This window comes from Leptopilina boulardi, unplaced genomic scaffold, assembly GCF_019393585.1.
Source record: "Leptopilina boulardi isolate dan_hultmark-lab unplaced genomic scaffold, ZJU_Lbou_2.1 LbouV2_384, whole genome shotgun sequence".
Lineage (NCBI taxonomy): Eukaryota > Metazoa > Arthropoda > Insecta > Hymenoptera > Figitidae > Leptopilina > Leptopilina boulardi.
The window spans coordinates 1,252,010-1,277,398 of NW_026137956.1; the positions used below are offsets into that span (position 1 = coordinate 1,252,010).

Genomic DNA, 25,389 nt, shown 5'->3' on the forward strand with positions numbered 1-25,389 from the left:
ACATATACTCTCTAAATCTGAATCAGTAGAAATTTTACTAATTCAATCAGTACTTTTCATTTTAACTAAAGTTTCAGTTATTTTTTGAAATTTATTAATATAATTAATGAATATGCAAGCAATGGAAAATAACTTATGTAAATCAGTAATTTGTATATAACATAACCTTTAAAATTAACTATTAAATCAGTAGATTTTGTGGCCTCCGCCATATATTTATATTACTGATTCAATCAGTAATTGATATTTTACTAATTGAATCAGTAAATTTCTACTAATTAGCAGTTGCTCAATTCTCGCTATGGCAATTAGTAGATTTCTACTGCTAATCAGTAAAATATGACTAATTCAGATTTAGAGAGTACATATATATATATATATAAATGTCGTAGGCAATTAAAAGAATTCGTAATTTAGCTAAATGCCTAGGCGATTAGGTAAATGACGCCAAATAGACAAATGGACTTGGAAATTGATTAAATTCGCCTACCTGCCTGAATAGATTAGTCATTTAGCTAAGTGACTAGGCATTTTGCTATTTTCCTAAAGCTGTGTCGGCAAATAGAAGAAAATGATTATCACATAGAAATTATAAAACAAGAGCTTGAAACAAAATAAATTTAATTTCTAAAACAAACGTTAGAGATGTACATTTAATTTATAGAAATTATAAACAGGAGCCTTTTGATTTCCTTAACATTTATGAGGTAATAATGAATTACGAAAATGGCGTATATATCAAATTGGCACAAAAGATGGTCTACTCAAAAGGTTGGTTTCCTTGAGCTGAAATCAAGAAATCTGGCAGCAATGTTATATAACATTTTTTGACGTACCAACAGACACGCTAATATCTCTGAGAGAAGCAGCAGCAGCAGCTAAGCAGTCTATCAGTGGTGGTCAGGGCTTTAAACAACCCACTTGGAAAGATTCCCCGGAAAGTGACCCCTGGCAGTTCTATCAGAATTCCGCCGGAACTTCCAAAGAAATTCCGATAGGATTCCGACGGAATTAGGACTCTAAAAATTTTGAATAAAATTAATCGGAATTCCGTCAGAATTCCGTCGGAACTCTTTCCAAGTGAGAATGTACTTAATTGTAATGCCAGTCAATCACAATGTAAAACCAAACGATGCATTTGTTTCAAATCGGGTACTCTATGTTATTCTCGTTGCCATCAGAGCCAACCATGTTTCAATAAATAAGTAAAATTTTAATTTAACTTGACAAATAATTAATAATTAGCATTTAAATATTTTTTCTTTCAGATAACCCGAAACAATTTTTCTCATCATTTCATGTAAACTATAATATGTAATTCAATTTCTATGTATTAACCATTTTCTTCTATTTGCCGACACAGCATCAGGTAACTAGCCAAATGCCTAATCACTTAGCTAAATGACTAATCTATTTAGACAAGTAGACGAATTTAATCATTTTCCAAGTCCATTCGTCTATTTAACGCCATTTACCTGATCGCCTAGGCATTTAGCTAATTGCCCACCGATTTGGCCTGTAGAGAAAGGGGATCAACTTTGGCGCCCTCTATAGACAACAAATTAAATTTTTTTTTAAGTATAAATATATTTTCGTAAACTGAAAAAGTTAACAAATAAACTCCTTGAAACCAAATTTTGTTTACTTGATTCTTGTGTCTTAAAAAAATTCATGAAAAACAGGTTCAAAAGAGACCTCAAAGGTGTCACTCCCCCTTAACAATGCAAGTATATGTTTATATATTTATTATTATTATTATTATTTATAAATATTAATTACATAAATTTCCTTAATATTTAATTAATTAACCTATTTTAATTTAAAAGTTGATTTTCATAAAAAAGAACATTTTAACTGTTAACAAAAACTATTCCTACTGAAAATTAATTTCAAAATAATTTATAAAAATTAATGTTGATTAGAAAATATTTTAGCTAAACATAAAAAAGAATAAATTTGACATTTATAATTTTTTTTTTTTTTTATTGTATTTTAAACATTTTATTATATTAAAGCACTTGATATAAAGTACGCTAATTTTTACCAATGATGATTATACTCTCTAAATTTGAATTAGCGACTATTCGCTTATTCGTAGCTGCATACTCTGAACTGATCAAAATAGCGACTATTCACGCTAGCAATTAGCGACTATTCGCTAGTAATTAGCGAATTTTCAATGAGTGATTATTCACTTATTCCCAGCTGCATAATCTGCGCTAGGAATAAGCGAATAGTCACTAATTCAAAGCGAATAGTCGCTAATTCAGATTTAAAGAGTAGCCGCGCAAGCGTAGTTGCGTTTAGTACACGGAGAAAAATGAAAAAACGAATAAAGTAACTTTTACTACTTTAAATATAAAATCAGAACTATCTGCAGTTTCTGCGCATTTCTGTCAATTTTTACTCTAGAAATAGTAAAATTTACTCCTAAAATAGTAAAAATTATTTCGGAAGTAGAAAATTTTACTATTTTTGGAGTAAAAATTGTTAGAAATGCGCAGAAACTGACGACAGTTTCGGTTTTAAGGCGCTCTCACACGTTTTTGTCTACCTGCCGGTTACCATGGCAACGCATGAGAGTGAGTGCGACAGAAAATTTAAATATTCAAATTTTCTGTCTCACTCACACTCGTGCCTTGCCATGGTAACCTACATGCAGGCAGGCAGCCAAAAAGGTGTGAATGCGCCATTACGATTACTTTTATAAACACAACTCACGTGTACAAATTTAATATTTTTTTTTTATTGAAATAAACTATTTCAATATTATGAATTTACATTATAAACCATTTGGCCAAAAGAAATTAAAAATATTTCATAAAACTTAAAATAACATTCTTCTAAGTATCACTTGAGAATTCCTAATCCTAACTTTTTTTCTAATTTAATTTATTATAAAATTAGTAGGTGATTAAATGATTCTTTATCAAAGAAAAAACAATGTTCACAATATTACATTTGAGATTATGTTCTTAATATATATAGTAAATGGAAAGAAAAAAAGTTTTCACTAAAAGATAATACATGACTAATATTTTGTGTTATGATGCTTCGTAAATAAATATAGAACATTTTTCGATCCCACCTAGTTGTCAACGTATTTCAAATTTTTTAAAAATGAGAAAACACACTTTACCCTAATCTCCTGTCAACCGCTTGAGTAAACGCAATCATTCTATATTATTAAATTCTTTTGCGCGTGTGTTATGATTATTTCTTCTAATATTTTCCCCCTATTCATTTGCAGACCAATTTTTATTTATATTTGTGTTAATTTTTTTTGTACCTACTTTTTATATTTAGATGTAAAAATTTATTGCAAAAAAATAATAATATTCAAAAATTAATTTTAATGAATTCAAAAATATAACTAAAAAGTTAATGCTATATAAAAAAAAAAAGATGACCAACTATTTTTTATATAATATATACTTTTGAAAATGCATAAAACTATATTGAGTTTGTAAAGTTGAAAAATTTCGAGAGAGGAACGCTGAAATAAGGTCATATGTCGCTTTAACTCTAATAAAGTAGACAGAAATAGAGTAGCGGCGTGCCGAATGGGTTTCGGAACACTGGATAAATTCGAACCTCGCTTCTATGGATAATTACCCTTTTTACATTGAATCCGTGCATTGAACTATAACAGAATCAAAATGCGAATCACATTGTTAAAGAGAGGGAGAGAAAGCCATACTGCGCTTTGGGAGAATATATATATATATATATATATATATTTCATGTTAAAACCATTTATATCTTTGTTCAACTGTTGAAAACGTATTGGTAATCCAACTAACAGCAAATACATGATTCTCATAACGATATGAAATGAAATACTCGCTTATATATGTAAACAATTCTAATAGTCCACATAATGAAAGAGGAGACCAATTTAATAATGCTCAGTCTCTCATATATCCATAATAATATATATCGGACAAAATTTCTAAAATGAATCAACATCAAAAATATGAATAGTGGATTGTTTGAAAAATCCCATTGAAATAGTTGCATACAATCAAATTAAAAAATTTTGACCCATATTTTTTTGAAAGTTCTTATCTTGGTTCTTTCGAATAATGTAAACAATTTTTCCAAAAATTCAAAATTTAACCCTTTTTTTAAAAAATTAAAAATATTTTTCACTTTTTCTCAAAATCGGCGTTTCTTAATAAATTTCTTTTTATAAATTTTAAAATTTGTGTTTTCAGTACAAAAAAAAAATTAAAACGTCCTTTTTTTTATTAATTAATAAATAAATAATAAACAATTAAATATTTTTCAAACAAATAAAATTAGCGTAATTCTGTAGTTACCAATCGAAAGCTTGTGTGAAGTTCCGAATGTAACAAACCCCAATATGAAGCATTTTGAATGCAAAATTGCATAAGCTTCCAACTGGTAAGTTCAGAATATAACAGTTCAGTTTATTTGTTTGTAAAATATATAATTTATTAACATTTATTAATTAATATTCCGAAAAAAAGGATATTTTCATATTTTTGAATATGAATATCCCATAAAAATCATTAGCTAGAATTTTTATTTGTATGAATTTCATTTGACAGAATTTCTTTTTAGACGAATTTTCATTTTTCGAATTAGGATTTTTGAGTTACTTTCTTTGTAAACGAAATTTTATTTAATATAATTTTTAGTTTAACAAATATTTTGTTATCTAACTTTTTATTTTAAAGAATTATAATTTAAACCAATATTTTGATTTATCAAAATTCTCATTCAACAGAATTTTAGTTATTCGAATTGTTTAATGTCAGAATTTTTAAACTATTGAATCTCCATGTGTCGGAATTTTTATTTATACAAATTCTATCAAATAACAATTCGTGTAGTTTAAAAATTCTGACATTAAATAATTTACCCCAAAAATCGGTATAAAAATTAGCTGCAACAAATTTTATCCTAGTTGAGGGCGCCACCGTCTATGTGAATTACCATTGGTTAAAATTACCCGCAACAAAATTTACCCAGCGTTTTTTCTCTGTTCAAATTATAATAAGTACTAATGTACGAAAAGGCATGACCCGTCAACTTTCTAAATAAATAAATAAATAAATAAAAATTCGGTATCTAAAAATTATGTTGAATAAAATTTCGTTTATAAAGAAAGTAACTCAAATGCTAATTCGAAAAATGAAAATTCATCTAAAAATAAATTCTGTCCAATGAATTTCATACAAATGGAAATTCTAGCTAATGATTTTTATAGGATATTCATGCGCCTCAAAAAATTATAATTAATAAAAAATGACAATTTTGAGAAAAAGTGAAAAATATTTTTGATTGTCAAACAAATGGGTTAAATTTTGAATTTTTTGAAAAAATTACTACTCACCCACCAGGTTTAAACTATGTGCAAATTTCATCCCGTTCTGAGAAATTTGTTTTTCATTTGGATCGCTTCAGAAATTTTTCCCCATATATGAAAGGAATATTAATTCATATACATTCTTTTTTTTTTTTCTTAATTACGAACGAATTATGAGAATTACACATACATATATATTAACTGTAATGATATTTTCTCTAGGGATTTTTCTAAGGAGATTGTGAAAAATTAGTCACGGAAAACTTAATCAAGTAATGACTGTTGCACAAATATTTCACGCAAAATTAACTTGGAACTAAAGTAATAATAATTGAAGTTAGAAAGCTACATATTAAATCCCTAAAGAGAATGACAAAGCTGAATTGACAAATACTTGTTTACAGTGTATAAAGTCAATTATTACTTATTATTATATACAGAAAGTAACTACATTTAATGTATTAGATACAATTCCATATATGCAAACAGATTATTAATATATAGTGCAAAAAACAATTTTAACAAACTTTTGATGCAAAATAATGAGCTTTAGAAATTATTTACTTATTATTACACACAGTTTTCTTGTAGGTATCAAATTTAAACTCGTCAATCGGATCAAATGCAACATTTTGATTTGATATTAAGAAATTAATCAATTTCTTCACTGCACTGAATTTTTAAGTATTAATTTTATTATCAATTTTAAGAGAGAAGCGAAAATTATTTATAGTGCACAGTTGAATAAGCAAAAAATTTAGTTTAGGGATTAAGTGAAATACACTAACCTATATTTAAGTTTATCACAGCAGATTTAAGGTCAGTTCGTAATCACAAGCACAACAGTTGAAAATTTTTAATTATTTTTTATGATTCAAGTGTCTATCAACAATTTAATAATTTAATGATAAATGAACAAAATTTAAACATCGCACACTTGATAAATATTAATCATGCATTGTCAATTAATGCAATTAATAATTTAAAATAATTAGGAGGAGCTGGGTATTGAGATGGATATTGCGATGGATATTGAGATGGATATTTAGACGGATTTAGAGCTGGATTTTGAGGTGGATATTCAGACGGTTTTAGAACTGGATATAATAATAATAATAATATAATAATAATAACTAGAATAAATATTGTAAAAGTAAAATCAAAATGATAAACGATTCTCAGAAATAATTCTATACAGAGTTGCAAAAACATTTATATGTTGAAAGTAGCTGACAAAAATTAAATTTAATATTATTAATAATAGTATTAATAACATCATTTGTCATAACTTTTCTTATCATAAATTTAAAAAATTTATCATGTTTGATAATGTGTAATAAATATTAATAATGTATGATAATTTCAATTAAGAATTTTATGATTTTAAGAAAATGCTGTTTAAAAAATATGAAATATACATAAAACTTCTGTTAAATGGAGTTTCGATGAAATATAAATTTTCCTCATTTAAAAATGCAGCTAATTAAAATTTCTGTTAAATAAAAATTTTGTTGAATAAAAATTAAATCAAATAGAAATTTTCTTTAATAGAATTTTTATTAAATAAGAATTCTGTTACACAGAAATTGAGTACACCCAAAAAATCAAACCAGAATATAATGCAATAAAATTAAATACTTTAATTATACACAATAAATAAATATATTTTTTTTATGTACAATGTTTTTTATTTTTGATTAATAATTATATAAAACATATATATTACTTAATGTCAATTATTAATAATGCAAAAAATTAAAAGGTAAAATATTTCTTCTAATTATTAGTAATAGCAACATTATTGAAATTAAATTTTTCTGGCGCAAAATCAGTTGTATAATATGGAGCGGCATATGGACGATATCTCCAGTAACTCATTCCTTGGAAACTCTTGGGAGATGAATCTTTGGTTGATTTAACTGAACTCTCGTCAGGTGCATTAATAAATTCACTATCTTGTACATCTAAAGAATGTGGCCAAATACTTCGATATTGACTTTGAAATAGATAATTAGGAGGAGATGGGTATTGAGTTGGGTATGTAGATGGGTATCGAGATGGGTATTGAGATGGGTATTGAGTTGGGTATTGAGTTGGGTAATGAGTTAGGTAATGAGTTAGGTATTGAGATGGGTATCGAGATGGGTATCGAGCTGGGTATCGAGATGGGTATTGAGATGGATATTGCGATGGATATTGAGATGGATATTTAGACGGATTTAGAGCTGGATTTTGTGGTGGATATTTAGACGGATTGAGAGCTGGATTTTGAGGTGGATATTCAGTCGGTTTTAGAGCTGGATTTATCTCTTCTTTGGAATCCTCGAGAGGTAATTCTGTCGTTGAACTAACTTCATTGGCAGTAGCAATTGCCAAAAAGGCTAGAGAGAATAGCTGTACAAAAAAAAAAAATTAGCAAATTAATTTATAATTTTTTGTTTTAAACAGATTATTTTTGCCTGGTTATGTAAAGTTATAAATTACTTTTTAAATTAAAATTACTTCATATATAAATAAAAACAAATGCTACAAAGAATTTTAAATATAAAATATTAAATTTAATTTACTGCAATAGTTGTAATATCAATTTTTGAGAAAATAATTTTAATTTTATTTAGCCTAAAATGTTGTTTAATATTTTTGAATTCATTTTCATATAAAATTCATCAAATCGTGAATATATGTATGTAATATATGTAAGCTATTACTTACAAGTGTGATCTTCATTTTGTTGATTGTCGAATGTTTGACTGTGTTCATAATCATCGGGAGACAGACTTTTATATGCTTCATGTGTTATGATAGTGCGCGCCCCACTTCTTTAAATTAAATTCGCTGATTGTGTTGCATATTCAAAACAAAATATTTCTTGTTTTACATTTTGGAATTTCCTGTCTAATTACACTTGGGAATTTTCATTCTTTATTTTTAATTTATATTCACGTTTCAATAAATTTGTTATTCTATGTTGAAAAATAAAATAAATTTTCAGTCCTATCTTTTTAATGGAAAAATTTCATTAATTCAATTCTAGTAAAAATAGTCATGTGTGACACGATGGTAGCGTTCCTAGTGTTCACTATTCGTAATACTAAACGTCGTACATCGTCAAATATGGTTTCAGATTTGGCAAAAAAAAATTTTCTACTAACAATTAGTCAAAACAACAAAACAAAACAGTCATACTAATTCACTAATTTTAACAAAGAATATTTAATTTGTAAAAAAAAAATTGAAATTTCAAAAAAGAAATTCAGATGAATTTTTCTATTTTATCGAGAGAAGAGAATGTTTTACATCTACAAATAGAATAAAAAATAAACGTATCCAATGAGATAAAACTGAAAATTTCCATGATTCTTATTAGTTAGGAAATTCCGAATTGAAAACAGAAATTCTTTTACTTTAGTTATGTAGCACAATAAAAGTATGATTCTTTAATCGGCGAACTTAATATTTCAAGTAGTGGGGCGCGCATTATCAAAACAATTGAAGCATATAAAATTCTGCCTCCTAATGATTATGAACACAGTCAAACATTCGACAACCAACAAAATGAAGATCACACTTGTAAGTTATAGTTAACAATTACATTATATTATATTATATTATATTATATTATATTATATTATATTTATATGCCTACAATTAAAATATAAAAAATATTTTTAATAAAATGTTATGACTATTATTGCATATCGAAAATTAAAATTTTCTGTTCAAAATTATGAGGCCGTTTTCACCGTATGGATAAATTTAATCCTCTTTGAGGTTAAAGGTAGTAGATATATTTTGCGTCTGCGCAGAATGTTTACTTCTACGCAGACGCAGAATATATCTATGTACTCCCTTTAATTTGTCGGAAGATTAAATTTATCCACACGGTAAAAACAATCTCTACTTGTGACATCTTTTTTTTATTTATAATTATTGTGTAAAGTAATTTGCTTATTGTTTTTCTACAGATATTCATTTTTGCAATTTTGTCAATTGCTTTTGGCAATCCAATTAAGTCAACCGAAGATTCACATGTTGATGACTTTAGAGGAATGCGATATTGTGGACGTCGTCGCTATTACAGGCCTGTTCCACATGAAGCAGAATATCCATCTGGTGGATACTCACCACCAAAACTAAATATTAATAATGTTGATATTACTAATAATTAAAGCAAATCTTCATTTTCAACTTTATTATTATATTATTAAGTAGTATGTTTACATTTTCATTTATTCCTCTCAAAGGAAGCATTGTTATATGTATATTTATTAAAATAAAATAAATAAATATTAATTTTATATGTTAAATTTTTCTCGCATTATTTATTTTATTATCATTACTCTGTATATGATCTTTCTGTGCAAAAAAAAAAATTTTTTTTTTCCTCAAAATACTTAATTTTGAAATACTATACTGAAAATAAGTAGGGAAAAATGGGCAACAGTGGGTGTCATTGTAGTTTTAAGTAAAATTATTTTTGAAAAAAAATCTACTAAACTCTAAAAATAAATAATTTTTATATATATCCACTACAGCGATAAGAATTTAGGCCACATTAATTTTGTATTTATAAAAGAAATTAAAAAAAAAATTTTGTTTTTTGACTTAGCGGAAAAACATTTGCCATAAAATATGAAAATCATTTTTATAGAGTCAGGGTAGTTTTAAATAATAAAGTTTACTTACTATTTTTTTTTTACTTTGGTTCTTAAGTACAATATCCGATAATAAAATACAAAGTTTTTTGCAATATATTTTCTTGTTATTACTTATCGTATACAGTTTTTTGTTATATAATTGGCACTAATGCAGTTGTCAATGAAGTCAACAACGTCAACAAGATTCCTAACCTAAAAATTTTATTATTTAATTTCGTTAATTTGTGTAAATCAACTTTAAGAATTAAAGTTTTTTTTATGGCTACATGTTTGTTTATTAAAAATAATCAATTTATTTAATATTTTTTTTTAAGTAATTATTTTTATGTCCACGATAATTTGACATTAATTTTGAACTCAAAATGAATATGACCGTGTTCTACTGCACCAAACAAAAATTGTGCACGTTTTTTAAGTTGATATTCGTCATTTATAGTCAAAATAAAGAAATTTTTTGATAAAATATTTATATTAAGTTATTTAAAATATGATTTACTTTTTTTTATCATTTTGTAAAATAGATATGGATAAATTAAAATCATAAAGATAGAAAACAAGAGAAAATGTCATATAATATAATAAATGATAACTTACAGGTGAAAATTACGTCATGTGACACAGGTTGTTTTTTTTACACATATTACACAGTAGAACGTTATTCTATACACTTATATTAAAAACTTTGCAATAAATATTATCAACTATCAATGTGATTTTCACACGTGTTCACCGTGGTTCACCGGCATTTGACAACAGTGTCGCCGCAGCCATGACACTTTATCATTCAGTTTCTTAGCTGTCGCGCATGCGTGACTGAAAAGAGACAAAGACAAAGAATGGTTTTATTTTCTTTCTCTTTCTATCAAGCTAACACTTACGGTAGGGCTTTATGTATATTATCTCTATGATATAGATATTAAAAATTTTGTTATAACCTTTAAATACTTTTCAAAGGACCCCGCACAAAACATAGGGGAAAAAATTTTCGGTCAAATTTTTTTATACTTTGAAGTTTTGTAGCTTATTATCTCCTGAATAAAAAATGTTAATGGCAAAACCCCCGAAATTCAATAGTTTTTGACTTACACTATTTTGAGCCTCAATAAATGGGAAAAAATTAATCAAGTTTCGTAAGGATTGCATAAGGCTTACTCAAAGCTTAAGGCTTCTTTACGGCTTAAGACTCAAGGCTCAAGGCTTGATAAAGACAGGCAAGGCAGGCTTATGGCTCAAAGCTCCAATAAAGCTCAAGGCTTGCTCAAGGATCCATGCACTCCTAAGCACCAAGTCTTCTTACGACACCAGGGTTGATTGTAACTCAAGCTTTGATTATGGCTCAAGACTTGGTTCTGGCTCAAATCTTGTTTATGGATTAAGATTTAATCGTACTTCAAGATTTGGTCCTGAATCAAGGCTTGATCATGGCTGAAGGCTTGTTCATGGCTCAAGGCTTGGTATTGGCACATGGCTTGGTTCTGGTTCAAATCCTGTTTAAGGATCAAGACTTGATCGTGGCACAAGACTTGGTCCAAAATCAAGGCTTAATCATGGTTCAAGGCTTGGTCTTGCATTAAGGATTGGTCATGGATCAAGACTTGATCATGGTTCAAAGCTTGTTTATGGATCAAGACTTGATCAAGACTTAATCATGGCTCAAGGCTTGGTTCTGGTTCAAATCTTGTTTATGGATCAAGACTTGATCGTGGCTCAAGACTTATTCTGAATCAAGCCTTGATCCATGACCAAGCCTTAAGTCATTATCAAATCTGCATCCATAAACAAGCTTTGAGCCATGATCAAGTTCTGATCCATAAACAAGGTTTGAGCCAGAACCAAGCCTTAGCGATAATCAAGCCTTGAGTCATTATCAAGTCTTGAGCCATAATCAAAGCTTGAGTTACAATCAACCCTGGTGTCGTAAGAAGACTTGGTGCTTAGGAGTGCTTGGATCCTTGAGCAAGCCTTGAGCTTTAATGGAGCTTTGAGCCATAAGCCTGCCTTGCCTGTCTTTATCAAGCCTTGAGCCTTGAGTCTTAAGCCGTAAAGAAGCCTTAAGCTTTGAGTAAGCCTTATGCAATCCTTACGAAACTTGATTAATTTTTTCCCATTTATTGAGGCTCAACATAGTGTAAGTCAAAAACTATTGAATTTCGGGGGTTTTGCCATTAACATTTTTTATTCAGGAGATAATAAGCTACAAAACTGCAAAGTATAAAAAAATTTGACCGAAAATTTTTTTCCCCTATGTTTTGTGCGGGGTCCTTTATTTAAAATTTTGAACTAATAAAGATTTCAATTATTGATGAGAATAATTATTGAAATATTTGTTTCGTATTTAAGGTATTTCTCCGGCAAAATCGATTTTCGCTAGAATTTTTTTAAACTCTGTTTTATGTACTTTATAAGTGGTAAAAAAAACCCAGTACCCCTTGCCATGCTAAGAACTGAGAAATTTAGGTTCAAAGTTGCACCAGTTAACATAGGATTCCTATCTGAACATACAAAACTCACATATTTTATTGAATTATTTAAAAAGTTATCGATAGATTTTTTTTTAAAAACGAGTATATTGTAGAGTGGAATTAATAGAATAATATAAAAAAAAAATTTAAGTAGGTGTATCCATGCTAATTTTTGAATTACAACGTTTAGAAGTAGAAAAGTTAGGTTATCTATAGATTTTTCAAGAGAGTCAAGTATATTACTCGCGATTTTTGAAACTGAATAACTTGTTTACAGTAAAACGGAAAAATCTGGGATTTTGGGAGTATTTAAATATTCACTAAATAAACACACTCCAAAAGTCTTGCGTTGGTTTTTGAGCTATTTTGTAAGATAAAGCAGATCGAAATTTCATTACTTTTGAGGCTATATTGACAATAATTTGTTCTTAACTTGAAGTTGGCTCGCAAGTGTTGTCATTTAATATAAACAAATATGAATTTATTACAAGGCTCGACACTTGCGAGCCAACTTCAAGTTAAGAACAAATTATTGTCAATATAGCCTCAAAAGTAATGAAATTTCGATCTGCTTTATCTTACAAAATAGCTCAAAAACCAACGCAAGACTTTTGGAGTGTGTTTATTTAGTGAATATTTAAATACTCCCAAAATCCCAGATTTTTCCGTTTTACTGTAAACAAGTTATTCAGTTTCAAAAATCGCAAAAATTAGCAAAGTGGCAATTTTCTTTTTCAAAATTTTTATATAAATAAAGAGAAAAATTAAAAAGTACAAAGAAAATCTGAAAGTTAATAGCAATGACTTGATATTTGGTAAGTTTTTTTTTAATTTAATATTTACCCTTTCTCATAATTAATCGATAAAAATAGCAAAATTAGGTTATTTTTAAGATGAAATTGAAAATCATGTTTTTCCTATTATTTCATATCTTTAAATGCTTAAATCAATTTATAAAAGTAAATTTAGTCATTCTTAATAAATTGCAATAATAATTTTCACACTTTAATGGTAAATTATAGGTTTTTTCGAATATTTTCTGCTATCTGAAAAACTGTCAATTTTCAGCACCTCGTACACTTTAAATTCATATTTTAAAGTAAATAATAAAAATTTTAGTAAAAATCTTTTCATTTCGTGATCTTTATAACTTCAAGATCATCCCTGCAAAGTATCATAATTTTTAAAAATTAGTCGGCAACGACATTGTTCGAAATATAATGGAATGACTCATATAATAGATTTTTATGTTCTAGACCCCATAAAATTTTGTTCGTTACTTTTTTTTGTTTAAAAAACGAAAAATGGGATTAAACAAAATTTTTAAAGGGTTCGGAACATAAAAATACCCTGAATAATATAATATACTAATATAATAATAATAATAATAACCAAATCAGAATTTCTCAAAAAAAATTTTTTTATTTAAAATAAAAAAAAGTTAAATTGTTACTAAAAAATTGTCTTTTAGTCAAGCTCTATATGAAAAGAAATATAATTTTATTCAAAAAAAATGTTTAACCTTATCTTTTTAACGGGAAGATTTCAATAATTCAATTATTATAAAAATAACCATAAGTGGCGCAAAAGTACCGCTCCTAGTGTTCACTATCGGTAATACTAAACGTCGTACTTCGTCAAATATTTTTTTGAATGTCAAGTGCATTGATTTAAATTAAACAAGTCATTAATGTTTTAAAGTTTTCTACTAATAATTAGTCATTTTTGACTAAAAATTAATCAAAATCAAATTAAATCAGATTAAGAGAATTCGATATCGATAATATATATTTTAACCACAGAATAGTAAAAAATTTCTATGAACCTTAAATGATTTACATAAAAGGGCATAATATATGTTTAATATATGAAACATAATATTTTCATTATTTTTGAATGAAAATTCAAGATATATAAATCTAACATTAATTTTCAATATAAACTTTTATATAAGTATTTTCAAAGCAGCTTCATAAGCTATTCAGAGAAGAAAAATGATGTTTTGGAAAGATATGAAATATGAGCTTTATCCCGTGCTTTTCCCTTATAAAATAGACCATCAATATATATATAGAACATAAGTTAAATACAATTCTAATTTATTTAGTAGACCTCATATCATTAATTCTAGATACAATATTTTTTACTAAAAAAAAAAAGATTTTTCTTAATATATTCAAATAAACCCTATATTTTGTATTTATTCAGTAAAATATAAATATATATATGACAATTTTCACATGGGAATTAAATGCTCATGGAATATAATATTTGATTCAATGTACAATTCAAAAGATTATATATATATATATACAATATCAAATAGTTACATTGACGTTTGTATAAAATATTTACATTTTGACGTGATCTCTGCTGATTAAAAACGTGCTATTTTAAAAATTGTCCGCCCAATATAAATGGCAATATATAATAGATTTTGAAATAAATGGCGAATTTTAAAGTACATTTGTCAAAAAAAATGTTAAACTATCTAAATTTTTGAGAAAGCAAAAAAATGATGCGAAAAAAATTGTCATATTTTTGTATAATTTGGTAAAAATGATTTTCAAAAATTTAATGAAGAAAATCATTGAAATATATATATATATATTGGAAGATTGCAATTGAAATATATCAGATTAGATAAATTGCATTTAGATTAGAGAATTTCATCATTTTTTTTTCCTAGTGGTAATTCTCTTCTCTGACAGGTCAATATCTGAATTCTAAGTTTATCCAACTTTGGTTCACTGCAACTTATTTTTCCATCCGATATTAAAGAATAATGTAAAATTAATATTTTTTTTTTTTGACCTCATTTCATTTTTGTTTTACTATTTTTTTTGAAATAACAATTTTTATATAATTTTTTAAAATTTAGTTTTTTATCAACATAGATAGTTTTATACAATATATACGAAATAACATTAAATGGAAAACGTTAAAATACAAGTACTTTCAATTTATCGGATTTTAACCACAAATGCTCCTCTAATGGGATGTGACAAACTTTGAATTGTTTTCAATTTACATCCTTTGAATGTTAAAAGTCCTTTTCAGCTAAATATATATAAAAAAAAAGTTTAAAAGTTATTTATTGAATTTAAAAAATTTTAATTTGCATTTTAATCAAAATTTCAATAAAATAAAATATTTTCAAATAAATTAATGTTTGATAATAAATATTTATATAAAGAAAGAGATATAATTAGTTTCAGGATAATTTAATTTAGTTGAATTTAGATTTCAATATATTGTTTCTATTGGTTTTGAATTCGTTATATATATATATATATATATATATATAAATTTGAAACTATCAAATGTTTCAAAGCAAACAGTATTATCTAAAATTACAGGTGTACTATCAAATAATGATATTAACATTATATCCTATAATCTTTGCAATTTAAGCAAATAAAGAAAAAATTATACATGTCATGTAGAAAGTATAATAACTAGAATAAATATTGTAAAAGTAAAATCAAAATGATAAACGATTCTCAGAAATAATTCTATACAGAGTTGCAAAAACATTTATATGTTGAAAGTAGCTGACAAAAATTAAATTTAATATTATTAATAATAGTATTAATAACATCATTTGTCATAACTTTTCTTATCATAAATTTAAAAAATTTATCATGTTTGATAATGTGTAATAAATATTAATAATGTATGATAATTTCAATTAAGAATTTTATGATTTCAAGAAAATGCTGTTTTTTAAAAAATATGAAATCTACATAAAAGTTCTGTTAAATGGAGTTTCGATGAAATATAAATTTTCCTCATTTAAAAATGCAGCTAATTAAAATTTCTGTTAAATAAAAATTTTGTTGAATAAAAATTAAATCAAATAGAAATTTTCTTTAATAGAATTTTTATTAAATAAGAATTCTATTACACAGAAATTGAGTATACCCAAAAAATCAAACCAGAATATAATGCAATAAAATTAAATACTTATATTATACACAATAAATAAATATATTTTTTTTTTATATACAATGTTTTTCTTTTTGATTAATAATTATATAAAACACATATATTACTTAATGTCAATTACTAATAATGCAAAAAAATTAAAAGGTAAAATATTTCTTCTAATTATTAGTAATAGCAACATTATTGAAATTAAGTTTTTGTGGCGTAAAATCAGTTGTATAATATGGAGTGGCATATGGATGATATCTCCAGTAACTCATTCCTTGGAAACTATTGGGAGATGAATCTTTGGTTGATTTAACTAAACTCTCGTCAGGTGCATTAATAAATTCACTATCTTGTACATCTGAATAAAATGGCCCATAATGTGCATATTGATATTGAGAAGGATATTTAGAAGGAAATGAATAGTCAAGTAGAAAAATGTCAGGTAATTCACTATCAGATAGATAATTAGGAAGAGATGGATGTTCCAACAGATTTTCAGATGGATTTTGTGGTTGATTTTGCACATCATTGGATTCCTCGAAAGGTAATTCTGTCGTTGAACTAATTGGATTGGCAGTAACAATTGCCAAAAAGGCAAGAGCAAAAATCTGTACAAAAAAAAAAATTAGCAAATTACTTCATAATTTTTTGTTAAAATAGATTATTTTCGCCTAGTTATATGCAAAGTCAAAAATTACTTTTTAATTCAAATTATATTTCATATATAAATAAAAAAAAAAATACTATAGAAAATATTAAATATAATAGTACATTGTGCAACGAGAGCGAAAAGAAGCTGTTTTCCGCTCGAGTTGCACACAATGCTTTGTGCAAAATCAGCAAGAAAAAAGCTATTTTATATGCTGTTTTGAAGAATAAATTTAAGGTTATGTTGTCTAATTTTTTTATTTAAGCTAAATTTTGTTTATGAAAATAAATAGTTAAATAAATAGAAGAAATAGTGACAATGTATAAAGTAGAATTTTTAGAAGAAATATAATAATTCTTAACTTCAACTTACAAGTGTGATCTTCATTTTGTTGGTTGTCGAATGTTTGACTGTGTTCATAATAATCGGGAGACAGACTTTTATATGCTTCATTTGTTTTGATAAACCCCACTACTTGAAATATTAAGTTCGACGATTAAAGAATCATACTTATATTGTGCTACATAACTAAAGTAAAAGAATTTCTGTTTTTAATTCGGAATTTCCTAACTAATAAGAATCATGGAAATTTTCAGTTTTGTCTCATTATAGATACATTTATTTTTTACTCTATTTGTAAATGTAAAACATTCTTTTCTCTCTATAAAGTTGAAAAATCCACACGAATTTTTTGTAAAAATTCCAATATTTTTTTTTGTCTAATTAAATATTGTTGTTTAAATAGACTTTGAAAAATTGTTTAACAGACAAGGCAGAACCTATTTGACAATAATTCATAAAACATATAGTGAAGTTACCGTAATTATAAGTACCTGTTGCACGTCTCGAAATTAAGCGATACTCATATATAGAAAATTATCAAACTCTCTTAATCTGAATTAGTCACTATTGACTAATTAAAATGTTTCGATTCGTTCATTAAATGAATTAGTAACTGTTTTCACTAATTCTTAGTCAAAAATGACTAATTGTTAGTAGAAAATTTTTAAATATTAATAATTTGTTCAATTTAAATGAATGCACTTGACACTAAGAAAAATATTTTCCGAAGCTGAAACCATATTTGACGATGTACGACGTTTAGTATTACCGATAGTGAACACTAGGAGCGCTACTTACGCGTCATGTGACTACTTCACTAATTGGATTTAGTAAAAATTACCGCCAAATTAAATGAGTAAAACTTCATATAAGCATTCTTGTGCGTACTAATTAATTATTCACAATGACACTTTCATACAATTCATTTATTAAAATTATAAAATTAGTAATTATTCACACTAAAATATACAAAAATATATTATTAACCCTCAATTGGCAGCATAGGTCCAGTAAACCCGAGAATTTTGTCGAGCTCAAATTAATGGAATGTGCCTGTTAAGGATTAATTACTTTATTTTAGTATAATTTTTCACTAATGTCACTTTATTTCAATAATATTTTTAAATTTAGCGCCATTTTCAAATAAAATTTTGTTCTACATGGTTGGTACTATTGTACTTTTCAAGTCACGAGATTTCTAACCTCAAAATTCTATTTAATTTTTATAAATTGTCCTAAATCACCATCAATTATGTTTCTGTCACTATGTTGAAAAATTATTCTAATTGTTGGAAACCAGACAAAAAGTCTACTTTTTTTCAACTATTAGTTGAAAAAATGCGTTATGAAGTAACGGACATCTCAATAGCTTAATGTTTACTGTATTTTTTTTTTTCTTATGCTATACACCCAACTGCACATATGCTCTACTTTCGGTTAGACGGCATTTTGAAAAGTCGTGACACTTCTATAATAATTTGATTAGTTCGTGGCATAATGTATTATACACCATACGCCACGAACTAATAAAATTATTATATAAGTGTCACGACTTTTCAAAATGCCGTAAAACCGGAAGGACAGCATATATATATAATAATGTATATTCTCAAAACTTGTTTCACAAAGATGAAAATTTGTAATTAATGAAAAAGGGATAAATTATGAGCATTATGAAGAGAAATTCTTGAGTGAATGTGCAGGTTATTGATGACCCCTAATTAGAATATAAGTAAAGCGCAAGCACATGGTAAACGATGAATGAGTTAATGGAACTTTGCCGTTGACGGGGGTGAACAGGGGTGAGTAATAACATTGACAGCGTTCGTTCATGAGCCTTGCACGCTAGAATGGTGTATACACGTTAGCATACTCAACTACTCATGAGCCTGAGGTCGTTGTCGAGACTAGGAAACATATATATATATATATATATATATATATATATACAAAAGTGTCTATGTTCTCCAGTCACTATCTTATCGACCGCCCCACATATTACCACTACTCGCATGTCAAACTACAGCCAATTGGTCCTCTCGTATGCATACACATAGAGGTAACATGTACGCGGACAACGTCAGAAGGCCAATATTTCAATCAACTCCCTTTTTCAAACTGAGCTGAGTGCTCCTTTTTTCTACTATATATATATAAATAATATCGATCATCTTCAACACATTGGTAATATAGAAGGAAGCTCAAGGAAAAAGGCACAAAAAACAAGTCGAAAATCTCCAATATCATTTCTTTCTTTTTTTTTTTTGCACCCATTCACACTCTTTTACTGTTAAACGAGTTCACCGATCGCATTCCTTTTGACCTTAACTTTTAAATTTTCCAATAAATGTGTTTGTATAGTGATGCATATCGTAGAGTGTGCATATATTTGTGATGCATGAAGGTTGCAGATCACAATGCAAAAGAAAAGAAGAGAGATGGAAAAAAAATGAAAATATTTTCTTTTTTTTTTTTTTTTAATATTTGCGAATATTGCTTTTCTTTTCCATGAATAAACTTTTATTAAATGAAATATTTTTTTCTGTAGTTATCATTTTTTCACTAAAATACAATATATAATTGGTTTTTTCAAATAAATCTGTAAAGGCCAACGTACAATAGCTTTGCGAAGATTGATCGCGAATGAGGTGATAGAAAAGGAGACAAATACCACTCTATGCTCTTTTAACTTATGGTGTACGTTAACAAACGGTTTTCGCGAAGGTATTGTAAATTGGCCTTAATTCTATTAAACACATCTGGTTCGTTTCCATTGTCCCCACTCGCCATTTATCATTATTCTCTATTACCGCACCCTGCTCTAGTGAAAATTTAGTGAATTTATTATTAAAATTAAAAGTTACTAAATTTTCACTAAAGCAGGGTGCGATAGTTGACGAGAATTATGACGAATGGCAAAACTTAAGGCATGAACAGAATAGAAACGTAACCGGAATCGTAATCGTAAACGCAACCGGAAGAAGGAGTTGCGTTTGCGATTACGATTCCGGTAACGTTTCCATTCTGCTTAGGCCTTTTTAGGCCATTTTGAACAGGGTAATGAAATTTAAAAATTGTATACAGAGATGTGTTGGCAAATTATAGAGTAAAACGTCTCAATTGTTACATTTCATATGTGTAACATTTCGAACGTTCCACTGTATAATTTGACAACACATCCCTGTGTACAACTCTTGTGTTTCATTACCCTGTTTTCTATACTCGTAAAAATGATATAGATAGAAAAAACAATATGAAAAATAAACAAAGTCGATATGACACGTCAAGTATTTTTAAGGATATGTCCGTTTTTAACATCTAACTTTGAACTCTGCAATTATGTTTGTCTTTAACCTATGTTTTTGAGAAAGGACCTTAATTTTTGAGGTTATGTTCGTTTCAACCTATGTTTTTGACATTTGGCCTTGAGTTCGTTTTTAATCTATGTCTTTGACATGGTTAGTACAACTACTGGTACCGGCGGTGGTGTAATTTTTTTATAATATTGGAATATATATATATATATATATATATTGATACGAGTTTAATGTGAGAGTTTTATTTAAATTTCTATCGACAAATTTTGTTCTTTTTTCAACTTTAAAGGCATCTTGAAAAATAAACCTTCATTTTCAATTCTGCTACTCTCGCTTTTTACTTCAATGTATATATAGTAAATAAATGTTTACAGTTGAAAAGACGAGAAATAGTCTCACATCTACTTCTCTCTTAAATGTAAATAGTAGTGCGATCCAAACTATACGTGTTACAATTTTTCTAAGCGGTGAAAAAAAAATTGAATGCGAAAAATTTCAATATTAAGCATGTCAATCAGAAACAACTAGAAACAAAGTACATTCAAAATATATATATACGTAATGAAAAAAAATATAATTTTTGAAAATAAAATATTTAAACATATAATTATGCATTTAAAAAGTAAATTTATCGCATATTTAATAATTTTCTTTGCATCTCGCGTTCATTTTATTTCAATTTCTGTATATTTACATCTCTGTTTTTTTTTTTTTGGAAAATTCTATTGGAAAAGTCTTTAAAATTCATTCTTCTGGAAAATTAAATTTCTTTAAATAAACTTTTTAAATAAAATTTTTAATTAAAATAAAGTTTGTTCAAATAAAAATATTTAACTTTTGCAATTTGAAAATTCACAAGTTTCTGAACTTAGATTTTCTACAAATTACGTCGTTTTGGTTTCAAAACTTTCGTGACTGCTTGCTCAGTTTCCGTTATAAACTTGGTTTTGAAAATGTAATTTGAGTCTAATTTTCCCTGTAAATTGCACAGTTGTATTATTGTAAAAAAAATAATAATATTATTATTAATAATATTAATATTAACAATATATATATATATATATATATGTAGAGAAATTTTTTTTATACTCTTTAAGGGTATGTGGGAACCTCCCACGTGACATAGTATAGGAAAAAGTGTTTTGGTAGTATGCATCTAACTCTAAAGTAACGAGAAAATATTTTTGTCTAAAATTTTGAGGGATGATATATTTGGGTACAAGGAATCTCGCTGTTCTCCGAAAAAAACATCATTTTGCGTTAAATTATTATTAAAAAATGAAGTTTAAAAAGTGGCATTTTTAAACGAAAATGAAAATAAACATGGCGGCGTATACACAGACGTTGCTTAAGTGTGTCAGTGCTCCAATAAACAGCGCCAATTCGAGCGAGTGGCCGCTGAATGAACTATAATAAAACACATTATTTTACTATTTATTGCTTTATTTTTATTATTTTTTCATTAAGTTGTAGTAAATGACTAGAACAGCGAAATTCCTTTTACCAAACTAAATTATTTCTCCAAAATTTTAACCCGAAATCATTTTTTATTTCAGAGAAAGTTTCAAACCACAAAAAAATGTCCTTTGCCCACATACACTGTAAAAAGAAGGTACTAAAATAGTACTGATTTTAGGTATTAAAATAGAACCAAAAGGCAATTTAGTATCTAAAGTTGGTATTAAATTAATACCTCTCGTTTTACAGTGTACCCTTAAATCTGAACTAAAAGTAGAATTAATTTTTCATTTAGTACTTTAATTACTAATCAATTTCTACTAATAAATTAGTAGAATAATTATGGAAAAATATAAATAATTAAAATTAGTATGAAGTTTTACTCATTTAATTTGGCGGTAGTTTTAACTAAATTCAATTAGTGAAGTAGTCATATGACGCGAAAGTAGCGCTCCTGGTGTTCACTATCGGTAATACTAAACATCACCTATAGTGTCAAATGACTTCTGCTTTGTCGATTTTTTTTTCTAAGTATCAAATGCATTCATTTAAATTGAATAAATCGTTAACGTGTTGAAATTATTAAGATCATTGATGTTATTTTTGCTTCTTATTAATTGTTGTTGATGTTTAAAAATTATTATTTTTCAAATTCTCACTTTTTTAAAATAATATAACTTATTTTAAAAAATAAAATGTACCTGTTGCCATATATATATATACTTGACATAAGATATATAATTTTCTAAATGGAAATAATAGAAGACAAAATCATTATGAAAAGCCTAGAGGCGTCAGAAGACATACATAGACACAATCTCTTTTGCTGTTCCTTTATCACAGGAACCTTTCACAAAAGCTTTTTGAAATAATTTAAAACAAAAAAAATAAAAATGTAAAATACAAATTCTTCTTATTCCTTACATTCATTTTAAGTTCATATAATTTTTCTTACAAGTAGAATATTCTTTAATTTCTTTTAATGATGTTTACAATTCTTTGAACCAGTATTTCTCTTAGTATACATATATATATATATTTATATATTGATGTGTGTGTATGTAAATCTATGAGGTAGTTTTCGTATGAATTTGACCTGTATTCTCAAATGTATGTATACGTATAATTAATTTCTAGATGTGACTTTGAGTACCAAAACTGTCTCCCTAACAAACATTTGCTTTTTCATTCTAATTAAGCGTATTATCTAAAAAGCATTTCTACTACTGTGACACTTCTCTAATTAGAAGACTGAACTTTGCGATTTCTAGGATTATTAACATATGCAACATTTATATAAGTAATCCATAATTCTATTGAAGAAGAATAAATACTTCTTTTGAAAAAAATAAATAAAATTGAATTGCTTAATAAAAGTATTGTTATTAGTATAATTACTGTTTAGAAATTTGATACAATCGTTTGATTAAAATAATAATTAGAAATCTATTTCATACTGTCTATTAGTAACAATTTGAAAAAAATTTATTGTAATGTTAATGTTGGTAATGTAAAACTGTAAACTTTTTTTTTTGTTACAGATAATGCAGAAATAATATTCAATAACTGAATATTTTCTTCGTAAAAAGGGATTCTTTATGAAAACTCAATCGTAAATGTTTCACGGTGCGCCAGAAAGTGGTTTAAATAAAAATGAATTGTGACTTAAAAATTCTTTTTGATTATGATTCTTAGATGAATAACAAACATTTCTCAATAGTTTTTAAAATCAGTTTACGTGCCCGATTTAAATAAAATTGAGTTTTTATATAAAAACAGTGTTTTATGGGGAATCAGAATTTATTTAATCTAATAAATACTGTAATAAATGATAAAATAATTACTTATTTTCAATTTTAGATATAAATAATTATATTGCTGTAGTGTTTGTGTCCGATTTTAAAAAATTAAATAATAATGTTAAAAGAACTATTTTAAGAGTGACAAAATTTATTTAAGAGAGTCGAATGATCTCTGAAATTTTTTGGCAAGAAGAGACCTTTAATTATCGCTCTATAAAAACGGCACTAAACGTGAAAATGATAAACATTGATTTTAAAATACTTTCTTCTCGAAAGACGGACACTTTTTACAAAAGCAGCTAGAGATCCTTATCTTATATAAATTTCCTAAATCCTAAAGATTATACGAATCCATACAAAAACACGATTGCAAAACGAAAAGTAATATAATGAGGGGTTCATTACCTCCTGCCGCCTTCAGATGGCAGCAGCATGCAGGGCGCACAAAGTCGCAGCTGTTATTAGATTACTTTTCTACTTTTTGTTTTGCAACCATGTTTTTCTATGGATTCGTACAGTCTTTTGGATTTAGGAAATTTATAAGATGAGGATTTTGGCTGATTTTTTTAAAAGTGTTCGTGTTTCGAGAAAAAAGTATTCTAAAATCAATACTATTTCACGTTCAGAGCGATAATTAAAGCTCTCTTCTTGCCAAAGAATTTCAGATACCGTTCGACAATCTTAATGCATAAATATAAAAACGAAACAAGAAAATAACTTCATTGTTAATAAATTTATATGAACCCAAATCTAAAACATCTATTATCTATACGCATATAAGTATACATTAAATAAATTCTGGTTCCTCATAAAACACTATTTTTAAATATTTAAAACTCAATTTGTTTTAAATTGGGCACGTAAGCTGATTTTAAAACCTATTGAGAAAAGTTTTTTATTCATCTTAGAACCATAATAATCAAAAAGAATTTTTAAGTACCAATTCATTTTTATTTAAACCTCCTTCTGGCGGACCGTGGTTTTACTTGCAAAAATGCAAAGAGTCGAAATTTTATTCTTCTTTATTCCAAAATTTGTTAAATTTGATTGTATTAATTTTCTCTTAATGCTTCTAATTTAGATGTCTGATAATTTTTTTCTACTAAAAAGTAATTTAAATTGATTTGATCTTTTTTGAAAATAAATTAATTTAATAAGTTTTCGTTATGTCTTTAAAATTTTATCATTTCATGTTCAGAGATTTGAGATTTATGGAGGTAAATTTTATAAAAGTAACGGAAAATCAACATTTTATTAATCGTTAAATAAAACTCGAAAGTTGTAGTTTTTTTCTACTTTAAATTTTCACGATTTTTTTTTTTTTTTTTTTTTTAATCGATTTATTAAGATGTGTCAAAAGCTTATTGCAGTTCTATATATACAAACATTCATTGGAGCTTGCACTGGCATATAAGTATATATAAAATATA

At 26.7% G+C, this 25,389-nt stretch overlaps 2 protein-coding genes across 6 annotated transcripts in view; both read right to left on the bottom strand.

Annotated features, from left to right (window-relative positions):
* The window catches only part of LOC127288304 (1-phosphatidylinositol 4,5-bisphosphate phosphodiesterase epsilon-1-like), a 212,058-nt gene that overhangs the window by 147,268 nt on the left and 39,401 nt on the right, over positions 1 to 25,389 (bottom strand). The gene's annotated exons all lie outside the window — the stretch shown is intronic.
* Positions 6,874 to 17,455, bottom strand: LOC127288321 (putative uncharacterized protein DDB_G0290521). 2 transcript variants are annotated; one of them, XM_051315717.1, is made up of 2 exons: positions 17,413 to 17,455; positions 6,874 to 7,729 (listed from the first exon to the last, which is right to left on the bottom strand). In XM_051315717.1, exons 1-2 carry the CDS (start codon positions 17,425 to 17,427, stop codon positions 7,112 to 7,114), a joined length of 633 nt encoding a protein of 210 aa, XP_051171674.1. In that variant the 5' UTR covers positions 17,428 to 17,455; the 3' UTR covers positions 6,874 to 7,111. The 2 variants fall into 2 exon arrangements, with proteins under 2 accessions (XP_051171674.1, XP_051171673.1); XM_051315716.1 differs by lacking the exon at positions 17,413 to 17,455 and adding an exon at positions 8,048 to 8,178.

Excerpts from the sequence above, each read along its gene's own strand:
- LOC127288321 (XM_051315716.1), bottom strand. The coding sequence starts at position 8,128 with ATGAAGCATATAAAAGTCTGTCTCCCGATGATTATGAACACAGTCAAA. Across the intron at positions 7,730-8,047 it reads ACAAAATGAAGATCACACTT|CTATTCTCTCTAGCCTTTTT; the intron begins GTAAGTAATAGC and ends TTTTTTGTACAG.